General features: G+C 54.8%; 1 protein-coding gene across 1 annotated transcript in view; it reads left to right on the top strand.

Moving 5' to 3' along the window:
* Positions 1-26,142, top strand: part of LOC144819172 (E3 ubiquitin-protein ligase TRIM39-like) — a 223,002-nt gene that overhangs the window by 78,835 nt on the left and 118,025 nt on the right. Inside the window, exons 6-7 of the mRNA XM_078677145.1 lie at positions 8,841-8,873; positions 11,790-11,822. Of these exons, the coding sequence (XP_078533271.1) occupies positions 8,841-8,873; positions 11,790-11,822 (66 nt within the window). The remainder of the gene's footprint in view (positions 1-8,840; positions 8,874-11,789; positions 11,823-26,142) is intronic.

Below are 26,142 nucleotides of genomic sequence, written 5' to 3'. Positions count from 1 at the left end.
GCCCCTTTGGCTTCAGAGAGTGAGAGCTGAGGTTGCCCCTTTGCTTCAGAGTCAGAGCCAACGTCACCCCTTTGCTTCAGAGTCAGAGCCGAGGTCGCCCTTTTGCTTCAGAGAGTAGAGGCGAGGTCGCCCCTTTGCTTCAGAGAGTAGAGCCGAAGTCGCCCCTTTGGCTTCGGAGAGTCAGAGCCGAGGTCATCCCTTTGCTTCAGAGCGTAGAGCTGAGGTTGCACCTTTGCTTCAGAGAGTGAGAGCCGAGGTCGCGCCTTTGCTTCAGAGAGTAGAGCTGAGGTCGCCCCTTTGCTTCAGAGAGTGAGAGCCGAGGTCGCCCCTTTGGCTTCAGAGTCAGAGCCGAGGTCGCCCCTTTGCTTCAGAGTCAGAGCCGAGGTCGCCCCTTTGGCTTCAGAGAGTAGAGCCGAGGTCGCCCCTTTGCTTCAGAGTCAGAGCCGAGGTCGCCCCTTTGCTTCAGAGCGTAGAGCCGAGGTCGCCCCTTTGCTTCAGAGAGTAGAGCCGAGGTCGCCCCTTTGCTTCAGAGAGTCAGAGCCGAGGTCTCCCCTTTGCTTCAGAGAGTGAGAGCCGAGGTCGCCCCTTTGGCTTCAGAGTCAGAGCTGAGGTCGCCCCTTTGCTTCAGAGTCAGAGCCGAGGTCGCCTCTTTGGCTTCAGAGAGTAGAGCCGAGGTCGCCCCTTTGGCTTCAGAGTCAGAGCCGAGGCCGCCTGTAGGAAACGGGACCCCCGGCCGGCCAGGGCTTGCGCCACAGCCAGTCAGAGACCGCCACTCCTATATAAAGTCGACCCCTGCTCGCCCTCTAGGTAACGCGGCGCGGGCAGTCGGGCCTATCTCGGAGGACATGTGTGAAGCATTTGCGCACGCACCCACCAACAGCAACATCCCAGGCCTCCCACAAAAGGAACTCCACACGAAGTATATATGAAAATAGTCTTTGTATTAGACAGGGCACATAGGAACATACACTTTACAAGGTGCTCAAGGCACGGCAGGGGTCACCAGGGAAAAGGTACAGGGCAGGGCCAAGGGACCACTGCCAGGGATACGCATCTGATGGGACTGGCATTAGAACCCATATCTCCTGGGAGCTTCCTAGAACTAGCAGTAGAACTCACTCGGACCAGGGATCACATACATGAGACATCGGGTATTCAGGAGGGCAAGGACAAGGTACATAACACAACAGAGGCCCCCATCAGCAGGGCAACACATAATAATTGTCAGCATCACATTGATATTAGTCAGTAGCACCCCCTAGGCCAGATGGCCTTCCTGGGGCGAGGGCGCCTTAGAGTCTCGATGTCCAGAGTGGGCTGCAAGGGGCCCGGGGCAAACCTAAACGTGGCAGCGGCCCACGAAGTGCTGGGCCGCTGAGGGACTGGGACATTGCCCTGCAGGCTCGGGGGCAGGGGGACAATGGTGGAGCCTCTCGCAGGCTCGGCAGGGTCAGGGACACGTGGTGGGGCCTCTCGGGGCCCAGGCAGGGTCAGGGACACGTGGTGGGGCCTCTCGGGGCCCAGGCAGGGTCAGGAACACGTTGGAGCCTCCTCGGGGCTCGGGGCAAGAACTGTGGGCAGGCGGGGCCCCCCCCTCAGGGGACCCGGCATCACTGAGGGCCCCAGGAGCCGTGACGGAGCCTCGCGGGGCTCAGGGCCAGAACTGTGGGCAGGGTGGATCCCCCCTCGGGGGACCCGGTAGCACTGGGGGGCCCGCGGGCCTCCAGGCCCAAGTGCGCTCGTGCTGGAGGGGAGGGACGAGCACCGACAATGTGCTCCGACGCCCCGCCTCCCCTCCGGCAGCACTCACCGGTTCTAGGCTGGACTCTCTTCGCTCTCCGGGGGCTCGCGGCCTTGGGGGACAATACAGGCACGCGGAGTTGGCTCCCGCCACCACCTGTCCTACTTCTGCTTCGTGCGGTCCCCTCACGAGGCGGCCGGGTTCCCTGGGCTTCCGGGTGCGCGTGGGGACGCCCCCAAGGTTGGGCCAATCCCCGCGTGGCCCAGCAATGACGCGGGAGGAGTCCCGGCGGCCAGGACCAATGGCAGTGTGACAATGCCTTCTCCGGGGCCGCCAATGGCAGCGCGGCCCTGGAAGGGGAGGCGGGTGCAGCGCCTCCACAGCCGACTCCGGGCTGCCGCGGTGCCTCGGGGAGGTAGCGAGGAGTAGGCTCCCTCGTAAATATGCCAAGCAAGGGGATAGGCGAGGTAGGCACTCGCTGGGCGTCTGGCACCTCCGTGGGGCAGGGCAAATGCCGGGTGGCACCGGCTCGATGAATCCAGCGCCCCCCAAGCGCTAGAGAATAGATACAGCTCTCCCAGCGCTATAGGGGGAAAATAGAGCGCTCCCAGAGCGGTAGAGGGTGAAGGGAAGCAGCAAAGTCCAGCAAAGAGTCCAGGGGCAGGGCAGGGCCCAGGGAGGCCAGCCAACCCTGAGCCCAACCAGCAGCACGCCCCTGGCAGGCTTCCAGTCAGGACCAGCAGGAAGAAGAAGAGAGAGAGAAAAGGGCCCACCCTCCTTTTATACAGGAGCTCCCTTTGTCTCCAAAAGGGGCAGGCAGGGAGAGAACCAGCTGGAACTGGTTATAAGGAATTTCTTGGTACTGGCCAGGCCAGGGACACTGGACGTACCCCCGGGGGGTGGGGCCAGCCTGGTGGGGGAAGGCCCAGCCGGCTTCAGCCAATCAGGTGCCAGCACACCTACTGCACACACACACCAAGGTCTAGAAGTGGCACTTCCCTTCTAGCCACACGCATGCCGCATACATCATCTTGTAGCATTCAACCTCACGAGCGCCCGGCACGCCCCACGCATCAGGAACTACCAGAGCCACATACATCCCCCATGCATTCCTATGGGCGGCAGGTCTCTCTCACCACACACACTCAGAAGGGGAATCACCATCCCCCGGTCACATATAATAAGCACAAAACCTCAGGGGCGGACCTGCCAGATGGGCCAAGTCCAACACCGCCCCTTTGGCTTCAGAGAGTAGAGCCGAGGTCGCCCCTTTGGCTTCAGAGTCAGAGCAGAGGTCGCCCCTTTGGCTTCAGAGAGTAGAGCCGAGGTCGCCCCTTTGCTTCAGAGAGTAGAACCGAGGTCGCCCCTTTGCTTCAGAGAGTGAGAGCCGAGGTCACCCCTTTGCTTCAGAGAGTAGAGCCGAGGTCGCCCCTTTGCTTCAGAGTCAGAGCCGAGGTCGCCCCTTTGCTTCAGAGCGTAGAGCCGAGGTCGCCCCTTTGCTTCAGAGAGTAGAGCTGAGGTCGCCCCTTTGCTTCAGAGAGTAGTGCCGAGGTCGCCCCTTTGGCTTCAGAGTGAGAGCTGTGGTCACCCCTTTGGCTTCAGAGAGTGAGAGCCAAGGTCGCCCCTTTGCTTCAGAGTCAGAGCCAAGGTCGCCCCTTTGCTTCAGAGTCAGAGCTGAGGCCGCCCCTTTGCTTCAGAGAGTCAGAGCCGAGGTCGCCCATTTGCTTCAGAGTCAGAGCCGAGGTCGCCCCTTTGCTTCAGAGCGTAGAGCCGAGGTCGCCCCTTTGCTTCAGAGTCAGAGCCGAGGTCGCCCCTTTGGTGTCAGAGAGTTGAGCCGAGGTCGCCCCTTTGGTTTCAGAGAGTGAGAGCCGAGGTCGCCCCTTTGGTTTCAGAGAGTGAGAGATGAGGTCGCCCCTTTGGCTTCAGAGAGTAGAGCCGAGGTCGCCCCTTTGCTTTAGAGAGTGAGAGCCGAGGTCGCCCCTTTGCTTCCGAGTCAGAGCCAAGGTCGCCCCTTTGCTTCAGAGTCAGAGCCGAGGTCGCCCCTTTGGCTTCAGAGAGTGAGAGCTGAGGTTGCCCCTTTGCTTCAGAGTCAGAGCCGAGGTCGCCCCTTTGCTTCAGAGCATAGAGTCGAGGTCGCCCCTTTGCTTCAGAGCATAGAGCCGAGGTCACCCCTTTGCTTCAGAGTCAGAGCCGAGGTCGCTCCTTTGCTTCAGAGAGTCAGAGCCGAGGTCGCCCCTTTGGTTTCAGAGAGTGAGAGCCGAGATCGCCCCTTTGGTTTCAGAGAGTGAGAGATGAGGTCGCCCCTTTGGCTTCAGAGAGTCAGAGCTGAGGTCGCCCCTTTGCTTCAGAGAGTTGAGCCGAGGTCGCCCCTTTGGTTTCAGAGAGTGAGAGCCGAGGTCGCTCCTTTGGTTTCAGAGAGTGAGAGATGAGGTTGCCCCTTTGCATCAGAGAGTCAGAGCTGAGGTCGCCCCTTTGCATCAGAGAGTAGAGCCGAGGTCGCCCCTTTGGCTTCAGAGTCAGAGCTGCGGTCGCCCCTTTGGCTTCAGAGAGTCAGAGCCGAGGTCGCCCCTTTGCATCAGAGAGTAGAGCCGAGGTCGCCCCTTTGGCTTCAGAGTCAGAGCCGAGGTTGCCCCTTTGCTTCAGAGAGTAGAGCCGAGGTCGCCCCTTTGGCTTCAGAGTCAGAGCCGAGGTCGCCCCTTTGCTTCAGAGTGTAGAGCCGAGGTCGCCCTTTGCTTCAGAGAGTAGAGCTGAGGTCGCCCCTTTGCTTCAGAGAGTGAGAGCCGAGGTCGCCCTTGGCTTCAGAGAGTCAGAGCTGAGGTCGCCCCTTTGCTTCAGAGAGTGAGAGCCGAGGTCGCCCCTTTGCTTATGTGAGTCAGAGCCGAGGTCGCCCCTTTGCTTCAGAGAGTCAGAGCCGAGGTCGCCCCTTTGGCTTCAGAGAGTGAGAGCCGAGGTCGCCCCTTTGCTTCAGAGAGTAGAGCCGAGGTCGCCCCTTTGCTTCAGAGAGTCAGAGCTGAGGTCGCCCCTTTGCTTCAGAGAGTGAGAGCCGAGGTCGCCCCTTTGCTTCAGAGAGTCAGAGCCGAGGTCGCCCCTTTGCTTCAGAGAGTCAGAGCCGAGGTCGCCCCTTTGCTTCCACCGCCCGAGGCTTTGGAACTCTCTCCTGCTGTACATGAGACAACCCGAAGCAGAACGGAGACACTGGACCCTACTAAATACCAGACTGTGTGAATAGTGTTCGCAGGATGGTTTCATGTGTGTTAGCTAGCGCCGGGAAGCCCTCATGGGTAGCTATGTGCTCTATAAATCCGAGATAATAGGATAGAATAGAATAGAATAGAACAGAAGAGAATAGAATAGAATAGAATAGAATAGAATAGAATAGAATAGAAAAGAATAGAATAGAATAGAATAGAATACAAAAAAACAGAACAGAATAGAATAGAATAGAATAGAACAGAATAGAACTGAAGAGAATAGAATAGAATAGAATAGAATAGAAAAGAAAAGAATAGAATAGAATAGAACAGAACAGAATAGAATAGAATATAATAGAAAAGAATAGAATAGAACAGAATAGAATGGAATAGAAAAGAATAGAATAGAATAGAAAAGAATAGAATAAAATAGAATAGAAAAGAAAAGAAAAGAATAGAATAGAATAGAATAGAACAGAACAGAATAGAATAGAATAGAATAAAAAAGAATAGAATGTTTTCAACAACATACAGCACATGTGCTGTAAATGTAGCTAACGTAGAGAAACATTACCGTAGGATGCAAATGTTTCAGTGACGCATTGTGATGCACCTCTGTGTAAATGTTTCTGGTCAAACATCTGATATTCAACTTCGGCAGGATACCACACATGTGAGCCCTCCTTTGGGGCTTGTAGGACAAGATACCACACACATGACCTACCCACAGGGGTATATAGGACAATTTACCACACACATTACACCGCAGGAGTATACAAGACAATATACCACCCATGTGACCCACCCGCAGGAGTATATAGGACAAGATACCACACACATGACCTACCTATAGGTGGTATATAGGGCAAGATACCACACATGTGACCAACCTGCAGGGGTATATAGGACAAGATACCAGACACATGATCCAACCGCAGGAATATATAGGACAAAATACTACCCACGTGACCCACCTGCAAGAGTATATAGAACAAGATAGCACATGCATGACCCACCCATAGGGGGTACATAGGACAAGACACCACACACGTGACCCGTCTGCCAGGTTTATATAGGACAAGATACCACATTCATGGTCCGCCCTAGGAGTATAGGACAAGATATCACACGTGGCCCACCTGCAGGAATATATAGGACAAGATACCACACACATGACCCACCGCAGGGTTTATATAGGGCAAAATACCACGCATGTGACTTACCCATGGGGGTATGTAGAGCAAGACACCACACACGGGACCCACCTGCGGGGATGTATAGGACAAAATACCAGACATGTGAACCAACCATAGGGGGCATGTAGGGAAAGATACCACACATGTGATTCACCCACAGGGTTTATATAGGGTAAGATACCACACACATGACCCACCTACAGGGTTATATAGCACAAGACACCACACACATGACCATCCTGCAATGGTATGTAGGGCAAGACACTACACAGGTGTATGTACACCAAGATACCACACATGTGACCCACCCATAGGGTGTATGTATGACAAGATACCACACATATGACCCTCCCATAGGGTGTATGTATAACGAGATACCACACATGTGACCCACCCATAGGGTGTATGTATGACGAGATACCACACATGTGACCCACCCATAGGGTGTATGTATGACAAGATACCACACATGTGACCCACCCATAGGGTGTATGTATGACAAGATACCACACATATGACCCTCCCATAGGGTGTATGTATGACAAGATACCACACATGTGACCCACCCATAGGGTATATGTATGACGAGATACCACACATGTGACCCACCTATAGGGTGTATGTATGACGAGATACCACACATGTGACCCACCTATAGGGTGTATGTATGACAAGATACCACACACGGGACCCACCTGCGGGGATGTATAGGACAAAATACCAGACATGTGAACCAACCATAGGGGGCATGTAGGGAAAGATACCACACATGTGATTCACCCACAGGGTTTATATAGGGTAAGATACCACACACATGACCCACCTACAGGGTTATATAGCACAAGACACCACACACATGACCATCCTGCAATGGTATGTAGGGCAAGACACTACACAGGTGTATGTACACCAAGATACCACACATATGACCCTCCCATAGGGTGTATGTATGACAAGATACCACACATATGACCCTCCCATAGGGTGTATGTATGACGAGATACCACACATGTGACCCACCCATAGGGTGTATGTATGACGAGATACCACACATGTGACCCACCCATAGGGTGTATGTATGACGAGATACCACACATGTGACCCACCCATAGGGTGTATGTATGACAAGATACCACACATATGACCCTCCCATAGGGTGTATGTATGACAAGATACCACACATGTGACCCACCCATAGGGTATATGTATGACGAGATACCACACATGTGACCCACCTATAGGGTGTATGTATGACGAGATACCACACATGTGACCCACCCATAGGGTGTATGTATGACAAGATACCACACATGTGACCCACCTATAGGGTGTATGTATGACAAGATACCACACATGTGACCCACCCATAGGGTGTATGTATGACGAGATACCACACATGTGACCCACCCATAGGGTGTATGTATGACAAGATACCACACATGTGACCCACCCATAGGGTGTATGTATGACAAGATACCACACATATGACCCTCCCATAGGGTGTATGTATGGCAAGATACCAGACACGTGATCCACCCATAGGGTGTATGTATGACAAGATACCACACATGTGACCCACCCATAGGGTATATGTATGACGAGATACCACACATGTGACCCACCTATAGGGTGTATGTATGACGAGATACCACACATGTGACCCACCTATAGGGTGTATGTATGACAAGATACCACACACGGGACCCACCTGCGGGGATGTATAGGACAAAATACCAGACATGTGAACCAACCATAGGGGGCATGTAGGGAAAGATACCACACATGTGATTCACCCACAGGGTTTATATAGGGTAAGATACCACACACATGACCCACCTACAGGGTTATATAGCACAAGACACCACACACATGACCATCCTGCAATGGTATGTAGGGCAAGACACTACACAGGTGTATGTACACCAAGATACCACACATATGACCCTCCCATAGGGTGTATGTATGACAAGATACCACACATATGACCCTCCCATAGGGTGTATGTATGACGAGATACCACACATGTGACCCACCCATAGGGTGTATGTATGACGAGATACCACACATGTGACCCACCCATAGGGTGTATGTATGACGAGATACCACACATGTGACCCACCCATAGGGTGTATGTATGACAAGATACCACACATATGACCCTCCCATAGGGTGTATGTATGACAAGATACCACACATGTGACCCACCCATAGGGTATATGTATGACGAGATACCACACATGTGACCCACCTATAGGGTGTATGTATGACGAGATACCACACATGTGACCCACCCATAGGGTGTATGTATGACAAGATACCACACATGTGACCCACCTATAGGGTGTATGTATGACAAGATACCACACATGTGACCCACCCATAGGGTGTATGTATGACGAGATACCACACATGTGACCCACCCATAGGGTGTATGTATGACAAGATACCACACATGTGACCCACCCATAGGGTGTATGTATGACAAGATACCACACATATGACCCTCCCATAGGGTGTATGTATGGCAAGATACCAGACACGTGATCCACCCATAGGGTGTATGTATGACAAGATACCACACATGTGACTCACCCATAGGGCGTATGTATGACGAGATTCCACACATGTGACCCACCCGCATGCTTCATATAGTACATGATACTCTGCTCATGTGCGACACACGCCTCACCTGCCTTCTTTCTCTCTCCACAGTCAGCGAGTCGCCTGATCTCCAGTCCTACCAAGGTAAGGGGTTTTGTTCCAAATATGTATGTATCTGGCACAGCGCCTGCTCAGCGCGGAGCTTTACATTGAACACAGACCCTGTATCAGGGACCTCAAACACACGTGAAGGGCTGAAGAAAGAACAGTCTTGAGTGTGCAGGACCCGCATGGATCCGGCTCATACCAAGGAGTATGTGATGTGTGGGTATCAGGCATCCATCTTGAAGGTTTTCAAACTAAAGTTAAATGCAGGTGCGAAAACCCCATAAGCAGCTCAAAGGGCAAATTCTGGTTAGAAACTGAAAACATGACCCAGAGAGACCCCCCACTGCCATGGAGACCCCCCTTCTGTCCAGCATTAGGGGATGGTTGGGGTGGGGAGGGGGCAGATACGGCCCCAGGGCCGGGGTGGCTTTAGGGACAGTGGAGGAAATCCAGAAAGGGAACACTTTGTGGGCATTAACAAGCCGTCCAAAACAATTTTTTGCCACCCAACTCGAACACACCTCTCGGATGCCAAGGGGGACTAGAAAAAAGTGCAAACTGAATATAAACAAACCCAGGAGCAGCAAAATACACAAGATGATGGACAGAATGCTGCACAATGGCAAAACATTCACCCCCAGTCACAGATCTGGGTTTAATCCATTGTTATTTTGCTCACCAAGCCACCCCAGTTCAGACATGGCCATATGCAAATCAGTCTGACCCTGTGCCTCATGGGAACAGTCCAGCCCGAACTGCCAAGCCATGTCTTCCCTGGACCGGAAACAAGCTTCCGAGGACCGGTTTCTGGCTATCAGAGCACCCGATGTTTGACCTAGAAAAACATTTCTCAGGAGCAGAAAAATGAGACACAAGGTTAAGGGGCTCATTTAGAGTTTGGCGCATTGGGAGCCCCACCATAAATGGTGGTGCACCTGTGGTGCTCCTGTGTGGCTCCAGTGGGGCTCCTGGTGCTCCTGTGGGGCTCCTGTGGGGCTCCAGTGGGGCTCCTGTGGGACTCCTGTGCGGCTCCAGTGGGGCTCCTGTGGGACTCCTGTGGGGCTCCTGGTGCTCCTGTGGGGCTCCTGTGGGGCTCCTGTGGGGCTCCTGTGGGGCTCCTGTGCGGCTCCAGTGGGGCTCCTGTGGGACTCCTGTGGGACTCCTGTGCGGCTCCAGTGGGGCTCCTGTGGGACTCCTGTGGGACTCCAGTGGGGCTCCTGGGGGGCTCCAGTGGGGCTCCTGTGGGACTCCAGTGGGGTACCAGTGGGGCTCCTGTGAGGCTCCAGTGGGGCTCCTGGGGGGCTCCTGTGGGACTCCAGTGGGGTACCAATGGGGCTCCTGTGGGGCTCCTGTGAGGCTCCTGTGGGGCTCCTGTGGTACTCTTGTGGGGCTCCTGGTGCTCCTGTGGGGCTCCTGGTGCTCCTGTGGGGCTCCTGTGGGGCTCCTGTGGGACTCCAGTGGGGCTCCAGTGGGGCTCCAGTGGGGCTCCTGGTGCTCCTGTGGGGCTCCTGTGGGGCTCCTGTGGGGCTCCTGTGGGACTCCAGTGGGGTACCAGTGGGGCTCCTGTGGGGCTCCTGTGGGGCTCCTGTGGTACTCTTGTGGGGCTCCTGTGGGGCTCCTGTGGGGCTCCTGTGGGGCTCCTGTGGTACTCTTGTGGGGCTCCTGGGGGGCTCCAGTGGGGCTCCTGTGAGGCTCCTGTGGGGCTCCTGGGGGGCTCCTGTGGGACTCCAGTGGGGTACCAGTGGGGCTCCTGTGGGGCTCCTGTGGGGCTCCTGAGGTACTCTTGTGGGGCTCCTGGGGGGCTCCAGTGGGGCTCCTGTGCGGCTCCAGTGGGGTACCAGTGGGGCTCCTGTGAGGCTCCTGTGGGGATCCTGTGGGGCTCCTGTGGGGCTGGTGTGGGGCTCCAGTGGGACTCCTGTGGGGCTCCAGTGAGGCTCCTGTGAGGCTCCTGTGGGGCCCCTGTGGTACTCTTGTGGGGCTCCTGTGGGGCTCCTGTGGGGCTCCTGTGGTACTCTTGTGGGGCTCCTGTGGGGCTCCTGTGGGGCTCCTGTGGGGCTCCTGTGGGGCCCCTGTGGTACTCTTGTGGGGCTCCTGTGGGGCTCCTGTGGGGCTCCTGTGGGGCTCCTGTGGGGCCCCTGTGGTACTCTTGTGGGGCTCCTGTGGGGCTCCTGTGGGGCTCCTGTGGGACTCTGTGGTGCTCCTGTTGCTCTTCTGGTACTGCAGTGGGGCCCCTGTGGTATTCCTGTGGGGCTGCTGTGGACCTCGTGGGGCTCCAGTGGGACTCCTGTGGGACTCCTGGTGCTCCTGTAGTACTCCTATGAGGCGGCTGTGGTACTCCTGTGGGGCTCTTGTGGGGCTCCTGTGAGGCTCTTCTCTCAATGCAAAAAGTGACGCATTGCTGGAGTAGTGTCGGAAGCCTGACGCAACTCCAGCAATGTTCTTCACCCTTACGGCTGCCATGAGGCAGGCGTAAGGTTTTGACGCATTGGCGTCCTAGAAGTGGTGCAGCGAAATCTCATAGATTTCACTGCGTCACGTCTACGACCCTTTCTTGCAGGGGTACGCCCCCCTTGCATACATTATACCTGGCGCAAGGGTTTACAAAGTGACGCATCTACCTAGATGCATCACTTCGTAAATATGGCGCAACATGGCGCATTTTTTACGCCACCGGTGCGTCACAAAAAGTGACGCACCAGTGGCGCAAAAGTGACGCAGGCGCTCATAAGTAAGCCCCCTAGTCTCGGCAGCTTTCGGCAATGGTTGTGGTTCCATCACGTCTCAGAGTCCTCGCTACACAGCAAAGTTTCATAAAACAGGAAGAACGTGTGTGCAGAGCTCTGGTCCCTCGGGCCGTGTTGGCGCTTTATAAATCGCTCAATAAATCGATAAATATGTAGTAAAATGTGAGAGGCCGAGAGGTGACGTGTCTTTCTTCTTCTTCTTCCGTAGACGTCTACATGTATGACAAGGCTGACAAGCGAGGTGAGTGTCTGCACATCTGTGCTCTGGGGTCCTTTGGTGCCAACTGCTCCTCCTGCCTGTAATGATTGCTAAGAGCCACTGGATGGCGCTAGATCTCTGCACATCTGTGCTCTGGGGTCCTTTGGTGCCAACTGTTCCTCCTGCCTGTAATGATTGCTAAGAGCCAGGAGATGGCGCTAGATCTCTGCACATCTGTGCTCTGGGGTCCTTTGATACTAACTGTTCCTCCTGCCTGTAATGATTGCTGACGGCCACGAGATGGCGCTAGATGTCTGCACATCTGTGCTCTGGGGTCCTTTGATACTAACTGTTCCTCCTGCCTGTAATGATTGCTGACGGCCACGAGATGGCGCTAGATCTCTGCACATCTGTGCTCTGGGGTCCTTCCACTGTAACTGGACCTCCTGCCTGCACTCTTGGAGACCAGGCTCTGATCACACTCCAGTTGAACCAGAACAGACCTGTTTATTTTTAATTTATTTATTTGTGCGTTTTTCTCTCGCGGGGACTTTACCCGAAGGCGTCGGAGGCTTCACAATAGGAACAGAACAGATACAAGAGAACATTACAAGTGAACAAAATACAAAAGCAAACATTACATTACATGAGGCAAAAATAACAACTGTGAACAAACAAATACAAGAGGAGCAAACGGTGCAAAACAGGAGGAAAGAGAGACAAGTGTGCAGGTTACAAAAGCGAACAAAGTACAAATAGAGGTAAAATACTGCAATAAATGGAGGACCCTCAGGCACAAGAACAAACGTTACTTAGGCAAAGGTGGCACTTGTGCAAGTATCGAAAGCAAAAAAAATGTAAGAGGAGCAAACAGAGTGTTACAAGAGAAAAGTGACGTGTGCATGTTCCAAAAGAGAACCAAACACAGGTAGAAGGATAATACTGCAATAAATGACAGACACTCCAACCACAAGAACACACTGGGAAGGCACTTCCATAGTCATGGAGAAAAGAACTTTCAATAATGGGAGGTCTTCCTTGAGGGAATAGAGAGGGCGTGAATTAACTTTGGAAGTGTCTTTGAAGGAGGAGAACTTTGAGGTCACTTTTCAAGGCCTGGGAGGAGGTGGTGGTCCGGAGCTGAGGCGGAAGTGAGTTCCAGATTCTCACTGCGTTGCCAGAAAAGGATTGGGCCATCGATCTTTCTTTCTTGAAAGTGGGAGGTTCAAGCAGTAAATTAACCACATTCCGAAATGGTCTAGACCCTCCAGAGAGTTTCAGTTTATTCGCAAGGTAGCGAGGAGAGTGTAGGACGGTGGATATCTGCAGTGGCGGCTGGTGACATTTCAAAGTGGTGAGGTGAAAACATTTGTGGATTAGTCATTCTGACATTATGGAGGTTCTGGGGAAAATGAAGCAAGCACTGATGTCTGGGCTCTAGTCAACAGGAAGGCGTATTAGGAGAGTAGGAGAATGTGAAAGAAACCTCAACATGTCCAACACACCCCTTCATCCAGTAATTTAGACAGTGACTATAAACAGAATACCCCATTTCATCCCACAGAGGCCCTCCTTCCCTCTAAAGAATAACCCAGATGAGCCCTCCTGCCCGTAAAAGAGTAGCCCGGCCCGTGGTAAGGCTCTGTGTCATCATCCAAGCCCCTCGGTCCCTGGTCAACCTTGTAAATATCAGAATCCATTTCCCAATGTTCATGATAATCACGGAAATGTTATAACCCTAATTGGGCTGCTGTGAACCAATGTTTAAGAGTTAATCGCGCCAATTTTAGTCAAAGATCATTTATCATAGAACAGTGATTGTGCTTCACAGGGCCCTGGTGAGGCAGCTGCTTCCTTTCATTGCTGCAAGAGAAGCACTGGTGAATTCTGCTATGGATGTTTGTACAGTCAAGACTAAACGAGCAAAATTAGTAATTGTAAACATCCTTTTTTTCAATAGTTTTTAATTTGAATGAATGAAATTAAATTTGTAGAGCGCAACTAAACCCGAAGGCATCAAGGCGCTTAGGATGGTACAACTGTTTGGTCATAAGAGGGATGGGGGCGAGTTATTGGTAAGCTTCTTGAAAGAGCCAGGTCTTGAGTGCTTTGCGAACAAGGGCATGGGAAGCAAGCCCCTTGAGGTCCTCAGGGAGGGTGGGAGGTGAGTCTCGGGTGAGAGCTCGGAAGGCCCTTCCACCCCATCTGGCCTTGGATACTCGAGGGACAATGAGCAGATTTTTGTTGGAGGAGCGAAGTGAAATAAGGGGACACAAGTGACCGAATGTCTTCGGGCCCAGTGCCATTCAAGGCATAGTGCGTAAGGCACAGGGCCTTAAAGTTTATCCTAGCCTGCATGGGAAGCCAGTGCAGATTCTTCCTGATAGCCGAACCTGAAGAGTGTTTCGGGGCATCCATGACAAACCGGGCCGCTGCATTTTGCACAATCTGAAGGCGTTGGGCCAAGCCGATGTTAATGCCTAGATAAAGTCCATTGCAGTAGTCCAGCCTGGAGGCTATAAGAGCCACTGCGACTTGTTGGCGGGCTTCTAGGGAGAGGTAGTGGGTGATTTTTCTTAAAATCCTCAGGGCACCACAGCAGGTGGAGACTGTCCTGCTGACCTGTTTCTCAAGGGAAAGAGTGGTGTCCAGGATAACACCCAAGTTGCGGGCAAAGGAGGAGGGCGTGGGGCAGATGCCAAGGGCAGGGGGCCACCAGTCCATCGACCAGGTCTCGTGTTTGGCTCCAAAGATGAGGACCTCGGTCTTCTCCCCATTCAATTTAAGGAAGTTCTTGACCATCCAGTCAGCGACCGCCTCCATACAGTTTTTAAAGTTAAGAGCTGTAATATCCACAGATTGTGTTATGGAGACCATGATCTGTATGTCGTCGGCGTAGGAAAGAACTTCTAGGCCAAAGGACCTTACAAGCCTGGCGAGAGGGGCCACATGAATGTTAAAAAGCGTAGGGCTCAAAGAAGAGCCCTGGGGGACCCCAAACTTCACAGGCATGATTGGTGCGATGAAGTCGCCAAGCTTGACCCTTTGCTGCCGTTGGTTAAGGAAGGATGTAAGGAGGCTGAGTGCGGGACCGTCTACACCCACCCTGCTAAGGCGACTAGCAAGAATAGACGGGGAGAGAGTATCAAAAGCCGCCGTTAGGTCAAGCAGCACCAATAAAGTTGTTTGACCGCTATCAACCTTGGCCCAAATGCTGTCGACGACAACAGTGAGTGCCGACTCAGTGCTGTGTGCCCTTCGGAAGCCATGCTGAGATGGGTCCAAAGAACTGGAACTATCGAGGAAGGCACTCAAGTGGTGGTTAAGGTGTGCCTCCAAGAGCTTAGCGGGGGCAGGGAGAAGGGAGATGGGACGGAAGTTTTTTAAAGTCCCCGGGTCCAATGTGGGCTTTTTCAGAAGTGGTTTGACAATGGCCATTTTCCACGTCGAGGGATAAATCCCTTCAGAAATAGCCAGATTCATTACCTCCACGAGAGGGGGCATAAGTACCTGCCTGCATTCTTTCAAGATTTTGAAAGGACAGGGGTCAAGCGGGAATCCGGAGTTAAGCCTGTCCAAAAGCACATTAAGGTGGTCGGGCCTAAGGGGGGAAAAATGGGTGAGCCCAGTGGAAGGCTCGGTGGCTTGAATTTCCAAAGTTACGGCGGATGAAGGCGGGATCACGGGGTTGAGATTGACGTTGAGGGTTTCCAAGTCAGTGTAAATATCCAAGATTTTAGTATGGAAATAGTTGGAAATCCGATCACAAAGATCTTGGGAGGGTATTATGGGGTCCGGAGCCTGAAGGAAGGATAAAGTGTTGACTATATTGAACAGATCTCTGGGGGAGGTAAGTGAGCCAGTTAGTTTCGAGAAGTGCGCCTTCTTTTCAGCCAACACTGCCGCTTTATAGCCCTTGAGGAGGGTTTTATGTTTGTCCTTCTCTATGGGGTCCAAGTTTAATCTCCATAGTCTTTCTTGCCTCCTACAGCCCTGTCTAAGGGTCCTAAGAAAGTCCGAAAACCAGGGGGCCGAAGGTAGCTTCCTGGCCGAGTAGTGTTGCCGAGCCAGGGCAAGATATTCGACGGCCTCCGCCAAGGTGTTAGAAAGCTGGAGAGCCGCAGCTTTGGCATCCTTTATAGGCAGGATCGTGCGATTGGATAGGAAGGGAGTAAGGGAGTATTTGAATTTCAATATTTTATAGCACAACAAGGAGACAGTTGACAATCTTAAGAGCATGTCCTATGGTACCAGGATGGATTACATTCTGTAACATTTTATACAAAAGCAGCTTTCATAACAAGGCTTATACATGTCAACGTATTGTCAGTATGATAAAAAACTCTCATTCTCGTGACAAGACATCAAACATACATAGGAGTGAAACATGGATACTCAAAAATAATGCCTGCAGCAAAGACCAACACTTTCGAACAAAAATCACCAACCCTTTCCACCCTTGCCGTAGAAACCCACCACACCGATGAGTATAGTCTTTCTTGACCTTATACAGAACGAAATAGATGAGGAGGTGCACACTATGCTGAACCCTAATCGTGACGTTTTAAAAGGGGGTTAGGTCAGGTAGAATGGGTGGAGGAGATGAACAACAGGGCTTTCGAAAATACTTGGCACAGGCGAGGCAGGGGGCTGTTGACTTAAATGCTTTCTCCACAGTTGTTAGGAGATGGTTCCCGTATGTGTTAGACGGGGACCCGGAGGGTCGGCCGAGTACAGGGGGGAGAGGCCTCCGGTGAGGGTCCTCCCCGGTAATCGTACAGACAGGTAACTTCCCCCCCCACAGATAGACACCACACAGGGACGCGTTCTTCACACTTTTATATTTCTTAAGAGCAAGGTAATTGACGGTACAGCAGGACCAGGATACGAGGACCCTGTCAATTCTAGTCTCTTTGGGGGGAAGGGTAGCGGGACAGTCTCAGTACCGGACCGGTACGGGGGTAGCAGGTGTGGAGCTCACAATCCTCGAGCTGATGGTTCGCAAGTAGGGGCCGCGGCAGTGCCAGCAGGCCTTCGGGATGGTTCACGAAAGGATGAGCCGCGGCAGCGCAAGCAGGCCTTCAAGATGGTTCACGAAAGGATGGGCCGCGGCAGCGCCAGCAGGCCTTCAAGATGGTTCACGAAAGGATGGGCAGTGGCAGCGCCAGCAGGCCTTCAAGATGAGTTCGTCTCGGTGTCTCTCGACTCCAGGATCCAACTGCCTTCCTGCTCTGGAGCTGCCCCAGTTATAGGCCTGGTGCCCTTTGATGTCCGGACCCTCACACTTGGAGGTCGGGGGGTCCGGGATGAGGGAGTCCAGACACCCAGCAGGGGGGTGGAGCCAGCGCCCAGGGAGGCTGGGGCGATCGACACCTGGCGGAGGGGAGCCGTTGACACTCCTTCTCCCATTGACCTGCCAAGTGGTCTCTTTACCCCCTGGGTGGATGGTGGTGCCTCGATGTCGGGGCCTGGCTGGGCCCGAGGCCGAGGTCGACCCGAGGCCACGAGGCCTGGTCGAGTATTGTCCAAAATGGCGGCTGGGCCGGGGACAGGGGTTCTGGAAAGGACCCGGGCCAGCCGATACGGTGGTGTTCAGGAGCCAGGGTTCCGTCGGGGAAGGGCCGGAGGTTGCCCCGGCGGGCTGCGGGGGTGGTTCTTGTCTGGGGAGCCGGAGGAGCAGGGGTCCGCGACCCGCCATGCGGGGAGGGGACAGCCTGGCCACGAGGCCTGTCCAACATGCGTCCCCCCCAGCTGAAGGCAGGGAGAGTCAGCCATCCGCTTGCGTTGGCGTGATCTTGGCCTGGGCGGTGCTCCACAGTGAAGTCCATTCCCTGCAGGGAGATGGACCAACGCAACAGCTTCGGGTTATCTCCCCGCATCTGCATTAGCCATTGCAGGGGTCGGTGATCTGTTTGTACCCGGAAGTGGGTACCGAAGAGATAGGGCCGGAGCTTCTTGAGGGCCCATACTACGGCGAAGGCCTCCCGCTCGATGGTGCTCCAGCGCTGTTCTCGGGCCAGCAGGCGTCGGCTGATGAAGACCACTGGCTGATCGACCCCCTCGGTGTTGAGTTGGGAGAGGACGGCCCCTATGCCATGATCTGAGGCGTCCGTCTGCACTATGAATTCCCGGCTGTAGTCGGGGGCTTGGTGTACGGGGGCGGTGCACATGGCGGACTTCAGGTTCTCAAAGGCCGTCTGACATTCCGGCGTCCAGTTGACTTTCTGGGGGTTCTTTTTGGATGTGAGTTCTGTGAGGGGCCCTACAATGCTGCCATAGTCTTTTACGAAGCGCCGGTAGTACCCGGTGAGCCCCAGGAAGGCTCGGACCTCTGTCTGGGTGACCGGGGGCTCCCAGGCTTGGATGGCGGCAATCTTGAGCTGGAGGGGGGCCACCAGGCCACTTCCCACCTGGTGTCCCAGGTAGGTCACGGACCCTTGGCCGATCTGGCACTTGCTGGCCTTGATGGTTAGCCCGGCCTGCCGGGGGGCGTTCAGGACCTCCCGGAGGTGGTGGAGGTGTTCTGCCCAGTGGCGGCTGTACACAGCAATATCGTCCAAATAGGCGGCGCTGAATTCCTCCAGACCCGCGAAGACTTTGTTCACGAGTCTCTGGAAGGTGGCGGGTGCGTTTTTCATACCGAATGGCATCACCTTGAAGTGGTAGTGGCCGTCCGGGGTGGAGAAGGCGGATCGCTCCTGGGCACCTGGAGTGAGGCCGATCTGCCAATAGCCCGCTGTTAAATCGAAGATGCTCAGGTAGCGGGCGGCCCCCATGCGGTCGATCAGCTCATCTGCCCGGGGAAGGGGGTGAGCGTTGGTCCTGGTGACGGCGTTCAGACCCCGATAGTCTACACAGAACCTGAGCTCGGGGGCGACGCCCGGGGCGGCGGCCTTGGGGACCAACACGACGGGGCTGGCCCAGGGGCTGTCGGAAGGCTCGATCACTCCCAGAGCTAGCATCTTGGAGACTTCCGACTGGATGCAGGCGCGTACTCGATCAGGCACCCTGTACGCCCAGTGTCGGATAGGGGGGCTATCCCCGGGGTCAACGTCGTGGAGGCACCAGGGGGTGACCCCAGGGATGAGGGAGAACAGGTCGGCAAACTGTAGAAGCAGTTCTCTGCAGTCTTGGCGTTGTGCTTGGGACAGGGCCTCGGAGAGGTGGACTCCCTCCACGGAGCCGTCTTTCTCGAGCGTTTTCAGGAGGTCTGGGAGGGGCTCGGAGTCTTCTTCAGCCCCACTGTCAGTAGCCATCAGGAGGCTAAGTTCAGAGCGTACAAAGTGGGGCTTGAGTCTGTTGGCGTGGAGGACCCGCAGGGGGTTTCGGGGGGACTCCAGGTCCACCAGGTAGGTGACGGGGCCCTTGCGCTCCACCACTTTGAAGGGTCCTGTCCCTTTGTCCTGGAGGGCGCAAGGTTCAACCGGGGACATCACCCAGACCTGTTGTCCCGGCTCGAACTCGATGGATGAGGCATTCTGATCATACCAACGCTTCATGTCCTCTTGGCTGGCTTCGAGGTTGGCTTTGGCGAGTTCCCTGAACCGCCGGGTCTGGTTACGGAGAGTCAAGAGGTACTTGTATACATCAGGGCGAGTCTTCTGAGGGGCCACCTCCCATCCTTCTTTGACTAGGCTGAGGGGGCCCCGGACGGGGTGTCCATACAAGAGTTCGAACGGGCTGAAGCCCAGGGATTTCTGGGGGACCTCCCTGTAAGCGAACAGGAGGCACGGGAGCAGCACGTCCCATTGGCGACGTAAGGGTTCTTCCAGGCCCATGATCATCCCTTTGAGGGTGTGGTTGAATCGTTCTACTAGTCCGTTCCCTTGCGGGTGATAGGGGGTCGTGAATTTGTAGGTGACCCCGCACTGTTGCCATAGGGACTTCATGTACTTGGAGATAAAGTTCGTGCCCCTGTCACTGACGACTTCTCGGGGGAAGCCCACCCGCGAGAAGATCCCCATCAGGGCTCGGCCCACCACGGGCGCCGTCACGGTCCGGAGAGGTATGGCCTCGGGATAGCGGGTGGCATGGTCCACCAGGACAAGGATGAACCGGTGTCCCTGTGCTGTCCGGGGCTCCAGGGGCCCCACAATGTCTATTCCCACCCGCTCAAAGGGGGTGGTGACGATGGGAAAGGGTTGCAGGGGGACCTTCAGTTTTCGACCGCTTTTCCCGCTGGCCTGGCAGGTGGGGCAGGCCCGGCAGTGGTTCGCTACATCGTTCCGCATCTTCGGCCAGTAGAAGTGGGTCACCAGGCGGCTGTACGTCTTGTCCTGCCCCAGGTGCCCGGCAAGAAGCACATCGTGTGCCAAGTTCAATAGGACGTCTCTGAATCGGAGGGGGACCACCAGCACCCGGCTGGCTCCAAGTTCGGCGATCTTTTGCTCACTGTAGAGCAGCTCGTTGTCCCAGTAGATCCAGTGGGCCCCCGATGTATCCCCTGCGCTCTGGGCTATGGCTTGTTGTCGGAGGCCCTCGAGGGAGGGACACGCTCTTTGTTCCTGGCGGAACTGTTCCTGAGTGGGGCCACCTTCTTGGCGCCACTGGGCCAGCTCCGGGAGGTCTGGGGGCTGATCCCGTTCTTCGTTGTCGGACCCCGGAGGACCAGGCTCAGGGGTGGTTTCTTCGGTGACAATCAGTGGGGGAGGCTCGGGCCACTCTGGCTCCTCTTGGCGGGGGATGGCGCGGGCGGCCATGGATCGGGTCGTTATGCAGACCCATTCAGGGAGACCAAGCATCCCCAGGTGCTCCCTCCGTTTAACGGCTGACCAGGGGGAGCTTTTGAGGTCGTTCCCTAGAAGGCAGTCCACCGGTGCATCGTCGCGGACAGTTACTTTTAGCATGCCGGACACCCCCCCCCCCCACTCGAAGGGGATGCGGGCCATCTGGCACAGGCTTTCGGAGTTGTCTGCCGACCGCACTGGACAAAGTACATTTGGTAGGATCTGGTCAGGGGTCACCAGGTGGCAGCGGACTGCGGTCACACTGGCCCCTGTGTCACGGAGGGCTTCCGCCCGGCGTCCATTGATTGTGACCCACTGGCTGTATTTCTGCGTGTTGGCGGGGATGGGCGCCCGCGGGACCATGTCCCTCTCTCCTAGACAGACCAGGGACATTGCAGCTGGTTCCCACTCGGGCTGGTACGGCTCGTACTCTTCGGCGTCTTCCTGGCCTAGCTCTTCTCCCAGAGCGGCGGCGGTGATCTGGCGGTTCATGGGACTCTGATTTTTCGGGCAGTTGGGATCATTGGCGTAGTGGCCGGGTCGCTGGCACTTGTGGCAGGTAACGTTGGCGCGGAAACCTGGTCGCGTTGGAGGGCTACCTCTTCCGGCCGGGGGCGGGGGGTTGCTAGTGGAGGGCACGGTGACGGTGTCCCGGCCCCGACCCTGGCCTCCTCCTCCTCCCCGTGGCCGGTGGGGCCCTTGGGAGGCTCTGTTTTGCTCGCTGGGCCAGTTTCGAGGGACTCGGGTGCTTTCCCATCGGTCTGCTTCGATGGCGAGTTTCCGAGGTTCGGTCAGTTTACTATCAAGGAGGTGCTGTCTCAGTTCGACAAAGCAATTATTGGAGAGGTGCTCCCATACAATCAGGTTGAATAATTGCTCGTAGGTGGTGACCTGGCTGCCCTTGATCCATCCCTCCAAGGCTCGGCTAAAAAAGTTCACATACTCCACCCAAGTTGTACCAGGGATCCGTTTGCAGTCCCGAAATCTCTGCCGGTACATCTCGGGCGTGAGCCCATAGCGAGTGAGGAGGGCGGCCTTCATGTGGTCATAGGATGTCATCTGGTGGTCGGGGAGTTGCAGCAGGGCGTCTCTTCCTTCGTTAACGAATTTACCCCATAGCCCGGCTCCCCAGTCGCTCCGTGGAATTCGGTGGGAGGTCATTGCTACCTCGTAGGCTTTAAACCATTGCTGGATATCATCGTTCCGGTAGTATTCCCGGACGACGTCCTTGGGGATGTGGACCTTGGGGTCTGTCGGAGCAGTGGGGCTTGGGTGCCCCTAGAAGCCGAGGTCTTTGTTCTGCCGTCGAATTTCTAGCTCCTTCAAGTTGCGCTCATGCTCGTATGCTAGTCTTTTTTCTTCCAGCTCCCTCTGGCTCTTTTTCTCTTCTCGTTCTTCCCTGAGCCGTAAGTGTTCGAGTGTTATTTTTTTCTCTGCCAATTTGAGTTCTCCATCTAAGCGGAGTCGAGCCAGCTCCAATTCGTGGAGCCGGCTTTTCTCCCGTTCTCGGGCCTCTTCGGACGAGAGGCCCGATCTTCTTTCGTCTGCAGGGGTGGTACTTGTTTCGGTGGTCTCGAGGCTTTGATTTTGGGGTGGGGATGTTTCCGTCTCCACCCAAGCTTCTAAGGCGTGCTTGAGGTCATCTTTCGTGCTCAGTCCCGTGGTAGCAAAGCCCAGCTCTATGCAAAATTGCTTTAGTTCTTTGTGGCTGTATTCTTCCAGCTTTTCCATCTGAAATTTTTCCGTTGTTCCACTCTCCTTTGTCGTCATGGTTGCTGTGTGTCGTGGGGTGAGTTACTCTCTGTACGATTATGCGTCGGCTTGGATCGCGCCGCTGGCCACCAATGTTAGACGGGGACCCGGAGGGTCGGCCGAGTACAGGGGGGAGAGGCCTCCGGTGAGGGTCCTCCCCGGTAATCGTACAGACAGGTAACTTCCCCCCCCACAGATAGACACCACACAGGGACGCGTTCTTCACACTTTTATATTTCTTAAGAGCAAGGTAATTGACGGTACAGCAGGACCAGGATACAAGGACCCTGTCAATTCTAGTCTCTTTGGGGGGAAGGGTAGCGGGACAGTCTCAGTACCGGACCGGTACGGGGGTAGCAGGTGTGGAGCTCACAATCCTCGAGCTGATGGTTCGCAAGTAGGGGCCGCGGCAGTGCCAGCAGGCCTTCGGGATGGTTCACGAAAGGATGAGCCGCGGCAGCGCCAGCAGGCCTTCAAGATGGTTCACGAAAGGATGGGCCGCGGCAGCGCCAGCAGGCCTTCAAGATGGTTCAAGAAAGGATGAGCCGCGGCAGCGCCAGCAGGCCTTCAAGATGGTTCACGAAAGGATGGGCCGCGGCAGCGCCAGCAGGCCTTCAAGATGGTTCACGAAAGGATGGGCCGCGGCAGCGCCAGCAGGCCTTCAAGATGAGTTCGTCTCGGTGTCTCTCGACTCCAGGATCCAACTGCCTTCCTGCTCTGGAGCTGCCCCAGTTATAGGCCTGGCGCCCTTTGATGTCCGGACCCTCGCACTTGGAGGTCGGGGGGTCCGGGATGAGGGAGTCCAGACACCCAGCAGGGGGGTGGAGCCAGCGCCCAGGGAGGCTGGGGCGATCGACACCTGGCGGAGGGGAGCCGTTGACACTCCTTCTCCCATTGACCTGCCAAGTGGTCTCTTTACCCCCTGGGTGGATGGTGGTGCCTCGATGTCGGGGCCTGGCTGGGCCCGAGGCCGAGGTCGACCCGAGACCACGAGGCCTGGTCGAGTAGTGTCCAAAATGGCGGCTGGGCCGGGGACAGGGGTTCTGGAAAGGACCCGGGCCAGCCGATACGGTGGTGTTCAGGAGCCAGGGTTCCGTCGGGGAAGGGCCGGAGGTTGCCCCGGCGGGCTGCGGGGGTGGTTCTTGTCCGGGGAGCCGGAGGAGCAGGGGTCCGCGACCCGCCATGCGGGGAGGGGACAGCCTGGCCACGAGGCCTGTCCAACAGTATGTATGCTGTGCCCTACCTACTCTGAGATCGAGGGCGGTCTGACATCGTCTTTGCTGCTTGTTGTAAAGTTCTGAATTAAGGTACCCCAGTATTCTCTGATCTGTCTCTTTCGCACTCCCCTCTTTGTTACGGAGGGCTGTATCCTCGGTCAAGCCCAATTAATAACTTATTTTCTCCATGTCGCCAGCAAGGGTGAGAAGGGGGACTTCACATGCATTGAACGTACTAATTTGGCCAGTAATAAAGTGAGGTCGATACATTTAGTGGTGAAATTTTTTTCTTCTGGCCTAGGGAAAAGACAGCGAAAACGACCTTGTGGATGTTCTGCAACAGCACGCTCTGTTACCAGGACTGTGGACAATATAATTTAATATGCTTGCCAAAAGTGTTGTGTAGATGGACATGTCGGTGATATCAGCCTGTGCAGTGAGGCATCGGGGGCAAGCGTCCAACATCTGGGGTCTACTGAGTGAAGCCTATGGGGGAAAAGGTAAAGTCTGGGGAGTATGTGAAATTGTGTGCAGGCATTTGACGTGAGCATTTCGAGAGACCCTAGAAGGGAATTCCTGGATTTTCTGCCAGTAAAATATTATATAAAACTTACCTTGGCTTTGGCTTCCCGCTTTTCTTAAGTCCCGAGACTGCAGAATCCCGACTCCTGCCGTCCTGGATTTTGAATTCGTCTGACGTCTGGGCTCTCATCAACAGGAAGGCTGCAGGCAGCCTCCCTCCCCTCCACCGCAACCAGCGCCGTGATTGGCTCGGCCAGCTGCCCTACCCACGTAATTTCTCTCTGTACGCTGCAGCATACAGAGAGACAGGGAGAGTGGGTGTTACTCGAGGGCAGGGGGGAGCGGCTTGCCTACTGTTGTTAATACTGTCTGTTTGGACAGCCTCTCAGGCTGCCCAAACAGACAGTATTAACAACAGTGGGCAAAGCCGCTCCCCCCTGCCCTCAAGTAACACCGCCCACTCTAACTTCTGCTTTCTTGCCGTGCGAGAAGACAGAAACAAATGGTAGTTATTACGGTAATAACTACCATTTGTTTCTGCCTTCTCACACGGCGAGAAAGCAGTAGGGCGGTGCCCAAACACCCCCATGGACGATCCGCCACTGGATATCTGACTATATGGTTATCCCAACTTTTTGCCTAGTGTTTAGCTGGTTTTTGACTTAGTTGGCCTGGGATCCTGCTATTCAGGGCCCCAGGCTATCTGTTCTCTCTATAAAATGGACTCCATGTACTTTAGGTACATACCAAATTGGATATTGGGTCACCTCTGTGAGCCCCTGAATAGTGTACCATAGGTACCCAGGGCATAGGTGCATCCAAGACCTACCAGGGGCTGCAGCATGTATTATGCCACTCCTGGCTGGCCCTCCAAACTGACACCACAGGCTGATCACTCAGCTGGGGTAAGGTTGTGTAATCACCCCTTACTTAGATATAGTATATCTATATCTACCCTTATATATAGACACATATGCACCTATAAGTCACTCCTATGGCAGGCCTTGACAATCCTGGTGGCAGAGTGCTTGGCTTTGTGTGAGAGGTGCCCTAGCATGAGCTGAGCCCTTCTGCAACTTTCAGAATCATGTCCTTATAGCTGTTCTATGATATAGCCATACCATATACTCTTAAGTGCATTATGATCCTCGCAGTTAATGCTAACTTTGGTTTGACTTTATTGAAACATGTTATGTAAGGTGTCAAACACTTTGGAATACAACCCCCTCGCCAGTTCTGGCGGTGGGGGTAGCATTCCCCCCTTCTAGAGGGAGAAGACATGTAGTTCCTGCTTTACCCGGTTAAAGTTAAACAGAGCCTCAGCATCTCAAAATAGATGCTGCTGCCACAGACACGAGTCTGACCTCTTGCAGCTGGGGGAAACTCCAGCGAGGGAGGCCTGGACAATAGGTTTCCTGTCGAGAGAGGTGCTAGACAGCCGGTAGTGTATTGGGGCAAGGTGGGTTGAATGGAAAGATGATTTTCCAGACACTGCCTGGGGCACACAAGGTGCTCCATGCATAGCCCGGTTCAAACCCATTGTCTGGGGCACTCCAAACCCAGCTCTGGCGCGAAACTGGACAAAGGGAAAGGGGTGTAACCACCCCCTTCCCAGGGTCCACCTATAGGTGGGACCTAGCAGGCAATCCAGCCCTTTAGATAAGTATAAAGATAGGAGCTGAGTCTAGAGACTTTAGATTATCCTGGAACGAAACTCTGAAACAAAACTCTTGGACCTACAACATTCTATATCGACTAGAAGACTGAAGACATCTCCCTTGTGGTCAAGGAGTGACCACCCTGTGCAAACAGACACCACCAGTAACTTTCCGGTCTGCTTTGTTGACGCTCCTGCTGGAACCCGAAGACTCAGCTACTCAGGAACTAGATTTCCAGACTTCTCCGAATCCGATCCACATCCACAGCAAAGCTGAGACCCGTGGCAGACACAAAAGACGTGGGACCGGACTCCCTGGACATCCTGCACTTTAGTAACAGTGCAACTCCCGAGGCACCCTCGCAGTTGTGCATTGGGGTTTGAGAATCCCCAGACCCGAGCGCCATTTGCACTGAAGCTCAGCCCTCCACACTCCACGAGTGCCGCGTGGGGCCTGCTCTTGCATTTCAGCTTGGCGCGTCTTCCCA

The sequence above is a fragment of the Lissotriton helveticus genome, chromosome 2_1 (assembly GCF_964261635.1).
Source record: "Lissotriton helveticus chromosome 2_1, aLisHel1.1, whole genome shotgun sequence".
NCBI lineage: Eukaryota > Metazoa > Chordata > Amphibia > Caudata > Salamandridae > Lissotriton > Lissotriton helveticus.
The sequence above is the reverse complement of the archived record's forward strand: the minus strand, read 5'-3'. Positions and strand labels throughout refer to the sequence as shown.